The 12,606-nt window shown below is 52.3% G+C and overlaps 1 protein-coding gene across 3 annotated transcripts in view; it reads left to right on the top strand.

The window, feature by feature from the left end:
* Positions 1 to 2,513: 2,513 nt before the first annotated feature.
* PTPRU (protein tyrosine phosphatase receptor type U) overlaps positions 2,514 to 12,606 on the top strand; it is an 86,171-nt gene continuing 76,078 nt past the window's right edge. For all 3 annotated transcript variants that reach the window (XM_049774626.1, XM_049774625.1, XM_049774624.1), the window contains exon 1: positions 2,514 to 2,744. In XM_049774626.1, the coding sequence (XP_049630583.1) occupies positions 2,672 to 2,744 (73 nt within the window). In that variant the 5' untranslated portion in view covers positions 2,514 to 2,671. The remainder of the gene's footprint in view (positions 2,745 to 12,606) is intronic.

Raw genomic sequence — 12,606 nt, 5'->3', positions numbered from 1 at the left:
TGTTTTTAATTGCTAGTGAAGTGGGGTCAGCTATCAATTTTGTGTTATGGGTCAGATGCTGCTCCACTGGGGCCAGCCTTTGAGCAGAAGCTACTGGAACTTCAGCAGAGGTCAGAGTTCCCTTTTCTGATAAAGGAAGGCTTAGATTAGAAGAGGTGCCTGGTAATGATAAGGCTGCCTCCCGGGTGATCCCCATCTCCTTGTGGGAACTCAGGTTCTTCTACTGGAGGGGTGACATCTACTTCTGCTGCGGAGCCCCTGGTGCATGCGATGATGTTTCCACCGGAGCAGCCTCGGAATTACCCTCAGCATCTGATGTCACTACCATCGGAGTCGGATTGCCACGTGGGCAGTGAGAGTAACCAGAATGACCCTTTTTCTTTTGTCCCAGGTGGTACCGGATCCTTTGAGGCAGCGGGTAACCAACAGTTGTGTGTAGAGAGCCAAATGACTCGTAAGTTATCCTCCTTGATTTCAATAGTGAACGATGAAGTTGTGAAACTTTTGCATAAAGGAGGTTAAACTTCTGATGCAGGGTCTGAATCGAATCATAGATACGCTGTAAATAAAGACATCTCTAATCGTTTGACGTTGTTTTCTGGATGACATTTCTGATGGACTATCTTCCAGATTAGTTAACTGAAAAGGTGTCAATTCAGAGGCCTCAAGAAGGGTTCCATCTTCATCTTCAGAGTCAGTTAACAGTATGATATCACTGAAGTCACTGGACATCTTGTCTTGGGGTGAGTGAGGTACAGCAGGCACTGCTGACCGGATTGGAATAGGTCAGAATTTGCCCGAGGATGGACCTGTGAGACTGTTGAGTCACCCGAGTCTGATAAACATCTTACCTTCTTCTTTGGGGCCCCAGAGACTGCCGCACTGGCCTTAGGATAGCTTGAGATTCTGGAAGCAGAAGTCTATCTTGCAGGTTAAATAGTGGCCGTTGGCAACCGTTTAAGGGAGCAGAAGTGCAAAGGTCATCTTCACGCAGGAAATCTCCGTGAGTGGAAGTGCAAAGGTCCCAGGAGCGTTTTTTTTTTGTTTGTTTGTTTGTTTTTGGGTCACACCCAACAGCACTCAGGGTTTACTCTTAGCTCTATTCTCAGAAATCGCTTCTGAAAAACAAACAAACAAACAAACAAACAAACAAACAAAGAAATCGCTCCTGGCAGGCTCGGGGGACCATATGGGATGCCGGGATTCGAACCACCATACTTCTACATGCAAGGCAAACGCCCTTCCTCCATGCTATCTCCAGCCCCATCCCAGGAGCGATTTCTGAGTGCAGAGCCAGGTGTGGCCCCCAAACCAAAAAACAAACAAACAAAAAACAAACAAAAAAAATCCAACTTTGTGAGCTCATTGTCAAGTGACTGCCTTACAAGTATGAGTTTGATGTATTGTGTGTGGTGGATCCCAGCCAGAACATTCTTTCGTGCACTGCAGTCAGGTGTGTGTGCGCACACCACAGCTAAGGAGTGTGACCCCTGGTGACAAGTGTGCCAGAACTGCAACCAGTTGTAGCAGTCCCTGGGCAAGCACAACATCAATGACAATAACAACAACGAAAGGGCAACAACAACTACAGCAAAAGGAACAGAAAGGGGGGGGGAATAACATAAAAAGAAAAGCAAATTAAATCTAAAAAAGTATAAGTAAAGAAATAATTTTTTTTTTGTTTTTTTTTGGATCACACCTGGCAGCGCTCAGGGGTTATTCCTGGCTCTACGCACAGAAATCGCTCCTGGCAGGCTAGGAGGACTATATGGGATGCCGGGATTCGAACCACTGTCCTTCTGCATGGAAGGCAAACGCCCTACCTCTATGCTATCTCTCCGGTCCCAAGAAATAATTTTTAAGAAAGAGCAGAAACCAGGGAAATCAAAAAACAGTAAATTAACAAAGAAAAGTGTGTGAAACCAAACGCTGACTGCGAAAAGACCATGAATACAAGAATACTGATGCCACCTCAAGAGAGGACATGACTTAGTAATACTAGAAAAGAAGGAAGGGGGCATTACTACAGACCCCATGCCTATTCAGAGGCTAAGAGTGGAAGCTGCGGATCATTTAAAAAGCCAGTTTTTTTCAAAGATCCAATCACCTACCGCCAGTGGCAATGGCCTCTCCTGGGAGCTGAAATGAAAAGTGCTTTTGGATGAGTCTAGCTAGCTTAGGGCAGGCAGGCGGGATTCAAACATTAAAACGGGACAAAAGAGACCTGGTGTCCAGGTCTGGTGGCCAGTCCGGGACAGTGACGCCTGGACAGAAGCCAGGCACGGTAAGGACCTCGCCCACCTGAGATCTGGGGTGCCTCTTGCGCGCAGAGACTGTGGGATCCGGGCTAGAGACTTGCACAAGGCTGCGTGCGGGGCGGAAGTGGGCAGCAGGGCCCGAGGACCACAGGTTGCCGGCGTGCCCACCTGCAGGGGGCGCCGCGAGACCGCCGGACGCTCCGCGGGGCCTGACGTCAGCGCCCCGCTAGCTCCGGCTCTCCCGCTCCGGACTCGGCGCCAGTCCCGCTCAGCGCCGCTCGGCTCGGCTCGGCTCGGCTCGGCTCGGCTCTGCTCTGCTCGGCTCCGGCGCTGGCTCCGCTCGCTCGGACCGGGCTCGGCCGGCAGCGCCCCGCGCCTGGCCGGGCCGGACGCCACCGCGGCGGGGGCGCAGCATGGGCCGGGCTCAGGCGCTCGTCCTGGCGCTCACCTTCCAGCTCTGCGCGCCCGAGACGGAGACTCCGGCAGGTACGCGCGCGGCGCTCGCTCCGACCCAGCCTGGCCCCGTGGAGCCCACCTGGGAAGGAGAAGAAAGTGCGGCCGTCGGGGTCCCGGCTCTCCGAGTCCGCTCCCGGGCCGTGTGCTGGTTGGATGTGCCATCGGGGTGCTGCTGCGTGTCGCTTCGAATGTGTTGTGTGCCCCTGAGTTGACTTGTGCAGAAGGCGCGGTGCGTTTGTTGTGTGTTCACAGGCTTGTGCAAGTGCGTGACCCGGTGTGCTGAGTGTCTGCGTGTCTGCCGGCTAAGTAGATTGTGTGTGTGTGTGTGTGTGTGTGTGTGTGTGTGTGTACATCAGAGTTTAGGTGGTGTGGCTTGAGTTGTGTCTGCTCACGGGTTGCTTTTGTTGGTCGCGGGTGTGCTGTTTGGGGCACATCTGGGAATGGATTGTGTCTATGTCCGCGAGAGCTTTAGTGCGTTCAGTCTCTTGTGGGTTAGTGAAAGCGTGTGCCCGTGAGATGCGTGTGTGTGTGTGTGTGTGTGTGTGTGTGCCGGCGTGGGACTTGGTCTGGACGCGTATGGTGTTGTGTTTGCTTGTGCATGCTGTGTACGCAGGGGGTTCTCGGGGTCAGTGTGCGCTGCTCAGGGTGGCGTGGGCCTCTTGAATGCGTGTGTATGGACGTGTCCGGAGCTGGTGTCAATGTGTGAGTGTGTTGTTGCGTGCTGGCTGCGCGTCCGGGAACGGTGCGAGTGTTGTGTGGCACGTCTGGGCCGTGGTTGCTTATGTGCCTGGGGCCGGGGCGGCCAAGGGGGATGTTCATAGGACGTGTGCCTGCGAGTGTATATGTGTGTGTGTGTGTGTGTGTGTGTGTGTGTGTGTCCCCGTGTGTGTCCCTGTGTGTGCGCGCACGGGGGGAATCGAATCGGGGAGCCTGGAACAAGTTGTCGCCGCCGAGCTCCTCCCCGGGCGGGCCGGGCCGGGCCGGGCCAGGCCTGAGCGGGCCAGGAGGATGGGCCCGGCGGCCGCAGACTCCATGTCGGGCCGTTTGTTGTTTCGCAAGTTGGGCGCGGGCGGGTGGCTGATCAGCCCCGGCGCCCGGGCTGCGGGGCGCCGTGCAGGGCGGGGGCCGCTGGGGGCCTTGGAAGCGATGCCCGGGCCCGGGTGGCGGGCTGTGGGGGGGCGGCTTTTCGGTGCAGGACGGTGCCCCCCAACTGGGGCGCGTTAGGCGCTGGGGGTGCGCGGGGATAGGGAGGCTCTCCCGCGGCTTCACTCGGCAACTTTGAGAGGCCCGGGCACCTTTACGTGTGTGAGTGCGGGTGCACGCGTGTGGGCGTGTGTGTGTGTGTGTGTGTGTGTGTGTGTGTGTGTGTGTGTGCTGCCGACTGTTGTGCGATCACACCGACCCTGGGTGTCCTGGAGCCTGCTTGCATATGTGTGCTGTGTCTGCGTGTGCATGTCTGGTTGTGTTGAGGCCAGTCGGTGTGTCTGTCTGTATCGCTGTGTGTGTGTGTGTGTGTGTGTGTGCACGCCGACGCGTGTGCCTGTCCCTTCTCCCGCGCCCAGATCCCTGGAGCCCACCCAGAGGCCCAGAATTTCAGACTGTGGCCCTTTCCAGCCGAGTGGTACTAGAGACCACGACCCTGTGGCAGGGTGCTGGGGTCCCCCTCAGGTTGGGTGGGTCCAGCTGAGTGCCCTGAAATAACGGGGAGTCACAGGGATATGCCCGGGTCTGGGAGGGTCTGGGATCAGAGATGTACCTAGGGCTAAGTGTCCAGCTGTCAGGCTTCCTAACCTCCCACATCCATTCAGGCCGCAGCCCCACGGGGTGCCCTGGGTTCTTGGCTTTGTTTCTGGGTTGGCTGAGATCTAGGGGTGTGGGGTGGAGGGGTTGGGGGGTTGGGCGCAGCGTTAGCTCTGACTCTCAAGTCTTGAGAAAGATGCTTAAGACTAGCTCCCTGCCTGTTGGCCTGGACCCTAGTCCCTCCTCTGGCCCTGCTGCTTAGCACACACGGGCCAGACCTTTTCTGTCCCCTACAATCCACCAGCCCCTCCGTGATCAGAGTTTTCAAGTGTCCTGGCTTCTCAGGTCAGGTTGAGGAGTGGGAGAGTGAGGTTTGGGAGGGAGACCTCCAGCATTACCACTATTTTTCTGACCTCAGTTTTCTCATCTGTGACTGCGGTGCATGGTTGCTTAGCAGATTGTAAGGGAGCCCAAAAGCTCCCTTTTGAACTCATGGGAGTCTGGGTTTATATGTTGTCTCTACTATTTGCTGTTCTTGTGACCTTGGGCATGTCACATCACATCTAAAGTTCCTGGCAAACTGGATATACTGTTAGAGTTTAATTCGGAAGCCCTTCGTTGAGGGGTTCATTTACCCAGCCCTCTGTCTAGGCTGAGTCAGCTCAGCTCATGAATCCCTTTAACTCCCCAACTGTGTGTGTGTGTGTGTGTGTGTGTGTGTGTGTGTGTGCGTGTGCGCGCATGCATGCAAGCTTTCCATTCAAACCTGGCTGGAATTTGTTTTGTGCATCTAGCTCATTGTGTCCTTTGGTTGTTGAAGTTGTGGACAGCAGGAATGAGGGAGAGGCTGCCCAGCATTTTTCAGGTTGGGCAATAAAGGCTTGCCTGGGCAGCTGGCCTTCACCTTGAGTCTGGAGGAGGGGATCAGTAGGCAGCAGGGAGAATGACCTGAGTGTCATGCTCAGCTCAGGATGGGGAAATCGGGAGAAGGACCATGCCGCCATCGTGCTCTTGTTTGCTAAGCCTTTGTTGGACCAGGGAAACTAGAGTGGCAGGAGTGCCTGGTGCCTCCTCCCTTCTTTTCCTTTACCAAGCTGCACCCGTCCTCAAGGCACTCTCTGGACCCCTAATTCTGTTCCCTTCTTTCCATCCTCTTTCCTTTTCACCACTGGGGCTCAGCTGCTTCCCTCCAATTCTTCCACTCCATGCCCCATGCAGGTATTGCCCTGCAACACCCTTCAAAGGCTCCCCATAGGCTCCAGCTGCAGTCCTTCCTTTTCTTGTCTACATCAGCCTGCCTGTTCATGTGTTCTTCACCTCTGGTACCATGTTCGGGCCACTTTGGCTCACTTAACTATATAGCCTCCCAATGCCCATTACCCCATCTCCTCTGCATGCCACAAAAGCCGTGCTTCTCCTCAGGATTCCGCATTTCACCTGGTGAGCTCCTGTTTCTCCTCTGAGCTCTTGTTTCTCCCTCTGATCTTTCTTTAGCCATCACCTCCTCCTTCAAGTCTCCCTTGGTTACTCCCTGTTCCAGCCCGGAAGGGAGGAAAGGGGTTTGCTGCATTGGAATGAACATCACTGCAGTTTATTGCTTGGTTTCCCTGACGAGGAGGAGAGGGACTGAGTGTTCAGTTCTCCCCTGGATCCTTGCAGCAAGGCACAGGGCTCCTCAGTGCTGGGTAACCAGAGGTGGCAGGAAGAATCAAGTCCAGTGGGTCAAATTCTGAGCAGGAGAGGCCAGAGGGGGGCGCACTGACTCCACTGAAAGTAGAGATGAAAGAAGGCTTTCCCTCCAGGAATCTGGAAAATTCTGCTGGGTGGTAGTGTGTTGAGAAAAGGCCACATAGGGAGTGTCTTCTGGGAGCTGTGAGTTCAAGGAGGTTAAGTCCCAGAAGATCAGAAGGCACAAGTTTCCTGCTGGCCTGTCCCTCCCCCAACGGAGGTTCCTCTGGACCTTTTGTGCAGAGCCCCAGCAGCTGGGAAAGGCGTCAACCCCAACTGTCAAGCTGAGTGTCCTAGGGCTGGCCTCCTGTCAGGAGTGGCAGGCTGGAGTTTGTGCCGGATCTGGGGCCACAGTCTCTGTCTTGTGTGTCCAGGGAAGAAAGGAGAGATACCTCAGCAGGTGGGGCCCAGGAGGCCTCGGTGTGAACAGGTGTCCTCCTGGCATCCAAATAGAGTGCTCTGTATGTGTGTGTGTGTATATGTGTGAGCACGTACTTATGTAAATGTGTATTCATAAAAGCGTATGTGTGTGACCTCTCAGGGTTTTGGCTATCCTACCTGTCAGGGAGGTGTTTGCCCTGACAAAAACTCTCGAGTGTTTGCCCTTCTGAGGAGTCTGATAGTAGGCAGTCTTTGCAGCCAAGGGTTTGTAGCCAAATTCCTGGGATTTGTGTGAGATGCTGTCTGGAAGGAGATCTTTAGGACCCAGTTCCAGGGTCTGGAGGATCAGGAGGTGCAAGCCTAACGGTATCCCCACATCTCCACATCCAGAGTGGGCTGGGTGCAGGCATTTGGATGTAGTGGGCATATATTGGACTGCATGGTATCTGGAAATGTAAATGTGGGTGTCTCTGTATTCAGCAACAATTCCCATGTACCAAAATGCCAGCATGTCTGCATCTGGGTATGGGGTATCTGTGTGAGTATGTCTGTCTGAGGCTTGATGTACTGTTTCCAGGACAGGGTTGTGGCATGGGTCAGTGGGGCATATCCTAGGGGCTATGCCCAACCATGGGCTGGGGACTGAAGCTGTGCTGGAGACATTCCCTCTCCTGGTACCTACCTCCTGATATTTTTTTAGGCTCCAGGAGCCTCTGCAGGGGCCCCCTATAATTCTATTTCTTCATGAAGCTTGTCTAGAGCTGCTTTACTGGACAAAACATTCCACAAGACAGAGATGCTCTCCCTTGTACTATAACTCGGGACTATTAGTCACTGAGGGCTGTTAAATTTAAATGAGGAAAAATTCAGTACAATGAAATTTCAGTCCCTCCATGACACTAGGCAGGCACCAATGCTCCAGCTATTGTCTCAATCATGTGGGAGAGGGCAGAAAATATTTTCACATAGTAGAATACCCCCTGAACACAACTTCCAGAAGTGTGAGGCCTGCAGCAGGTAGAGGGAATGCCAGAGGTGAACTTGGTTGCATAGGCTATCACTCAACAGTTGTAGGACAACGTTCTATGCAGGGGTCTGCAACCTTTCAGACATAAAGAGCCACTTGGACCCGTTTCCGAAGGAAACTGGGAGCCGCAAAACCATTGCAACATTTAAAACAAATATAACACTGCATATATTGTTTCTTACCTTAATGCTATATACGTCACCAGGTACGGCTGCCTCCATTGGCTCCGCTCCTCAGCTCCGCCTCACTGCTATAGATATAGCGGAGAGAAGCGGAGCTGAGATTAAAGCAGTATTTTTTTTTTCTGACATCGGCTCCGGAGCCGCGGCAAGCCTTCAAAAGAGCCGCATGCGGCTCCGGAGCCGCAGGTTGCCGACACCTGTTCTATTGGATTCGTGGCCCCTGTACTCCAACACATTCTTTCTGGCCTGGACCTTTGCAGCAGCCTCCTCTTTGATTCTTGACCTGTCCCCCTCGACACACAATACTTCCACCAGCCTCTAACCCAGGGAACTCTCTGCTGTTCCAGCCCCCAGGAGACTGGTCCTGTGCTTGAATGTTCTGTAGCACTCTGAGGACAAATTCCTAAATGTTTTCTTTTTTTTTTTTTTTGGATGGAGGATGCACCCTGTGGTGCTCAGGGGTGATTCCTGGCTCAGTGCTCAGGGATAACTTCTAGTAGGCTTAGGGGACCATATGGGGTGCTGGGATTGAACTCAGATTGGTCATGTGCAAGGTGGACCACAAACCTCTAAATCCTAATGTGACAGTCGAGGCTCATGTGACTATCATGGGAGTGACATGACCCTCATGATCCTCACATGACTCACACTTCCAATTTGTGCTTCTTCTCCCCAGAGCCATTGTCCCCCAGCCTCCTTATAATTCATGCTCAGTTGCTAGGCCAGTGACAGTCCTGAACCTGTCACATCAGTGCTAGGTGTGCTGTTCTTCCTGCCTGTTTGCTCAGACTTCACAGCCCAGCTCTAAGGATCAGGGAAGTCCCCTGCCCCTCCAACCTACCTGCACATGCTTCTCCCTTCCTGCACTACTCACTGCCCCTGTCTGGCAGGTTTCCTTCATTCCCATGCCTGCCGAAAGCTCCTATGCTGTGAATTCCATCCCCCCACCCCCAGTACTATAAGCCCTGAAGGGCAGTCATGTAGGGAGGCTGAATGCAGAGAGGCTGGGGCTCCGTTGAGATTTAGAACTCAGAAGAGCCTGATGACTCTAGAGTCCCAAAATCTTGGGGAGATGATTCCCAGTGTGTAGACCTCAGACCTAAGTGGTGGCTGAGGTTTTGGAGTGTAGGAGCTGGAGAGGGGGAGGGTTTGGGTGGGATAATTGGGGAACTGCTGTTGTTGGTATTATTTGATAGAAGAGATAACAGCTGGGGGTAAGTGACAGCTGGAGGATGGGGACCCCTGGGAGAAGAGGGATAACTAGTGAAGATCTCTGGGGATAGCTAGGCATGAGAGGTCAGGCAGAGTCAAGGGACAGCTGAGCATTGGGGATGGTGGGGAGGGCTTGGAAAGAACCCAGAAATGTGGGGCAGCTGGGATATAAGAGAGGACAGCTGGGAAGCATGAGGAACCCACATGAGCAGGTAGGTGGGTCTCTGCAGAGTGAATACTCAGCATTCAGGAGTGGGGATGATGTGTGCTCTTGGGCCTCATTATGCCTGTGCCCGTGTGAGTGTGCAACAGAGTGTGGTGCTTGAGAACCTGGGCTCTGAGGGACAAGGTGATAGCTCAGGTGGCAGAGCACACATCTAGCATCTATAGGACCTGAATTACTACCAGTCCTGCTGGCTCTTGAGCCAGAGCCTGAATTCTAATCCTGGTTCTACCTCTACTAGCTGTGAGACTCGTCCTGGGAAAACTGCTGAACCCATCTGTGAGAGGGGGATAATGATGGAACACATCATGAACACTATGTGAGCAATAAATTATGCACATGTTGGGGTGCCTCTAAGTGCATCAAAGTGCTCAGGAGGGTTTGTTCTTGGCTCCTTGTTCAGGCTTGGAGGGGGGACAGTGCAGAGAGCTAGAAGAGATCAGCCAGGTTGGTTGGGTCACACCTCCCCTATCTCTATTCATACCACTTGCATGCCCTGTACTAGGAGACCTAACCCCATAGGTCACTTTCTCTGTTCTTACTTGTTCTGTCCCACATAGCCCTGCCCTGGACTGAGGCCAGATGATATGCTGTAATTGTTCAAAAGCTTTTTAGAGAAACAGATTTATTGTTTGCCTGCCAGAATGCTGGGGCCCTGCTCCATTAGAAATACCTGGACAATGTGTGTATTTCTGGTGGCTTGTCCAGGGGTGGCATTAACTTCATCCTGTGCCCTGTGTAGGGTACACTAGGGGTAGGGGTCAGAGTGGAGGGAATCATACATTTCCCATCTCATGGGCCAGCCAGCCCTACCCAGCAGAGTTGTTGAAAGGGGTCTGCATCCTCCCCAGCTCTCAGAGTGCCCCTTCTGTGGTACCTTTGTAGTGTGTCACATTTCACTCACATTTTTGCCTTCTACAAATAGTTGCACTGCTTATTGGGTATGTATGGGCTCTGAATATGCTTTTTTGATTGTATTTGGGTCATACCTGGTGGCACTCTGGGGTTACTCCTGGCTCTGTGCTCAGAAATTCCTCCTGGAAGGCTTGGGGACCATACAGGATGCCTGGAATCAAACTGGGATCCATCCTGGGTTGGCTGTATGCAAGGCAAAAACATCCTACCACTGTGCTATTCCTCTGGCCCCTCGGTGTGCTTTTTTTGGGTTTCTGAATTCAGACAAGTCATTATATTGTGTCTTACTCTCACTCAAACTCACACTGCATGACTGCCCTGGAGTTCTGCATTGCATGGCCATGTGACTCCCAGGGGGGCTGTCTGGTGCTGGACCTCTATCCTGCAGTTTTACTCCATTGGTTTCTCTTTAGTGCTCCAGTGCTTAAGGAGCATCCTCCTTTGTTAATGTTTCTATTAGTTTTATTGGGTCTCACCAGGTGATACTTGGGGCTTATTCCTGGCTCTGTGTTTAGGAATTACTCCTGAAAGTGCTCAGGGGACCATATGGAATGCCAGGGATAAAACCAGGGACACCACATACAAGGCAAGCACTTTATTCATTATACTAGTTCTCCAGCCTTGCTTCTGGATTTCTGTTCAGAACCTCTCAGACTGTACCATGGTAGGGACAAGCAGGTATCTGTCTGTCTGTAGCCACATTGTACATGTGCTCCACAGAGCAAACATTTGTGTTCCATGATACAGTACTTCACCTTGCAGTCACCATTGCATGGGGCTTGTGCACTCTCTGTGGACTCAAGCACAGTTCCCACAATGCATCATTGCACAGTGCCAACAGATGGCCTACCATGGGGATGCTGCATTGGTGTATCCTGATGTCTGAGTGGACTATTCTGTTATTGCACTGCTCTGAGAGGGGGCTTCACTGGGCTTCTGGGCACACCCCCTGGCCTTCCTCTCATCATGCTGAACTCATATTGCACCCCTTTGCCCGACCTAGTGCTACTGTCTACAGCATCTTTACTAGATCTGCTTTTCTTTTACCGAACCCCTCCATCTACACCATGACTATCATCATTGCCATTATAGACTTTCAGTGTAAACATGGAGGTGTCCATGTGGGGCCTTTTCCAACTTTCTGTTGGCAGCCCTAGCCAAGCACCATCTCTGCATGTGGCACCTTCACTGCCCCATACCACACACTGAACTCTGAGCTCCAGTGCAGGTGGGGGCCACTTTGTTGGGCCTTTGAACTAGCTGGGTAGGGAGCATCTTTGTACCAAACCAAGTGCTATGTCTGATTCTGTAATAGTAATCCTGGGCTTCTCCCCTGTGTGGGCCCTATTCACTGCTGATGCTCTCTGCTCAGAGACACCAAACACTTGCCTTGAATTAAGTGTTCCAGATGGCTGTCTTCACTGCATCCCCTGTGCTACTTTGTACCCCACTCTCAAGTGTGTACCTCTTTGCTTCTGGGGACTAGGTTTCCGCACCTAGTCATTCCTCTGCATAGCACCACATCCTTTTCTTTCCTGTTATCTCTGCTCTGTTCCACATGCCCACACTAGATTCATCTCTTCAGTGAGAATTTGGGGATTCCCAACTTGGATTGGTCCTGCGCTGGTCCAGAGAGGGAAAAGGACTGGTTAGGCTTCAACTTACTATCTACACATTCCTCCATCTGCCCGTCATACGGTCCTGAGTGCCAGCCTCCTCTGCCTCTGCCACTGCATGCTAGGGTACTGTGCTTCTCTCTCTGAAGCTCTTGTCCATGACATTATGGATGTCCTGGCACCAGCCTGTCCTCCCATACCACATCTGTGTTTGTGGGCATCAGCTCACTTTAATTGCTCTGCTCTTTGTTGTGAGACTGTATCCTCAGCACACTACACTGTATACAGTTCCTCTGACCTTTACAAGTCTATATCTTTACATGATATGGGTTCTCCAATATAGTTATTTGCCCTGTACTCTGAAGGGGGCCCACGCTGCTGGGGTCTGTGTGCTTATAGTCCATGGCAACTGCATAGCTGAGCTCCCTTCAGCCTTTACTCTCAGCATGGAGTTGGGCCTCTCTGTACCTTCCTCTTAGACTGCAAATATGGCAGCACTACTGCTCACTCTAGTGTTTGCATGCATATTGATAGGGTGCTGTGGAGAGGGTCTGGCCTTAGTTTCCTCTCCTGGAATGAGCTTCTTTCCATCCACAGTGATTTCACTGGAATCTGGAGGCTACTGTGAGGAGGAGCCATTTAGCTTTTTTACCCTGTGTCTTAGCTAGCAGGCGATCTTCCTGGTTCAGTTATGCTGAACCCTGGGTGATATGGAGGTAAGTCTATTACTGCCAGTGCTGCCCTTAATTAATAGCTCATCAATTGTTTGGGAGTTCCAGTGTTTCATCTGGATATGTTGATCTGGAGATGATAATGGTGAGGTGCATCAAATCTATGATCCTTTTTCTTTTGGTTCTTGAGCTATTAT

This window comes from Suncus etruscus, chromosome 6, assembly GCF_024139225.1.
Source record: "Suncus etruscus isolate mSunEtr1 chromosome 6, mSunEtr1.pri.cur, whole genome shotgun sequence".
In the NCBI taxonomy this organism is placed as follows: Eukaryota; Metazoa; Chordata; class Mammalia; order Eulipotyphla; family Soricidae; genus Suncus; species Suncus etruscus.
The sequence above is the reverse complement of the archived record's forward strand: the minus strand, read 5'-3'. Positions and strand labels throughout refer to the sequence as shown.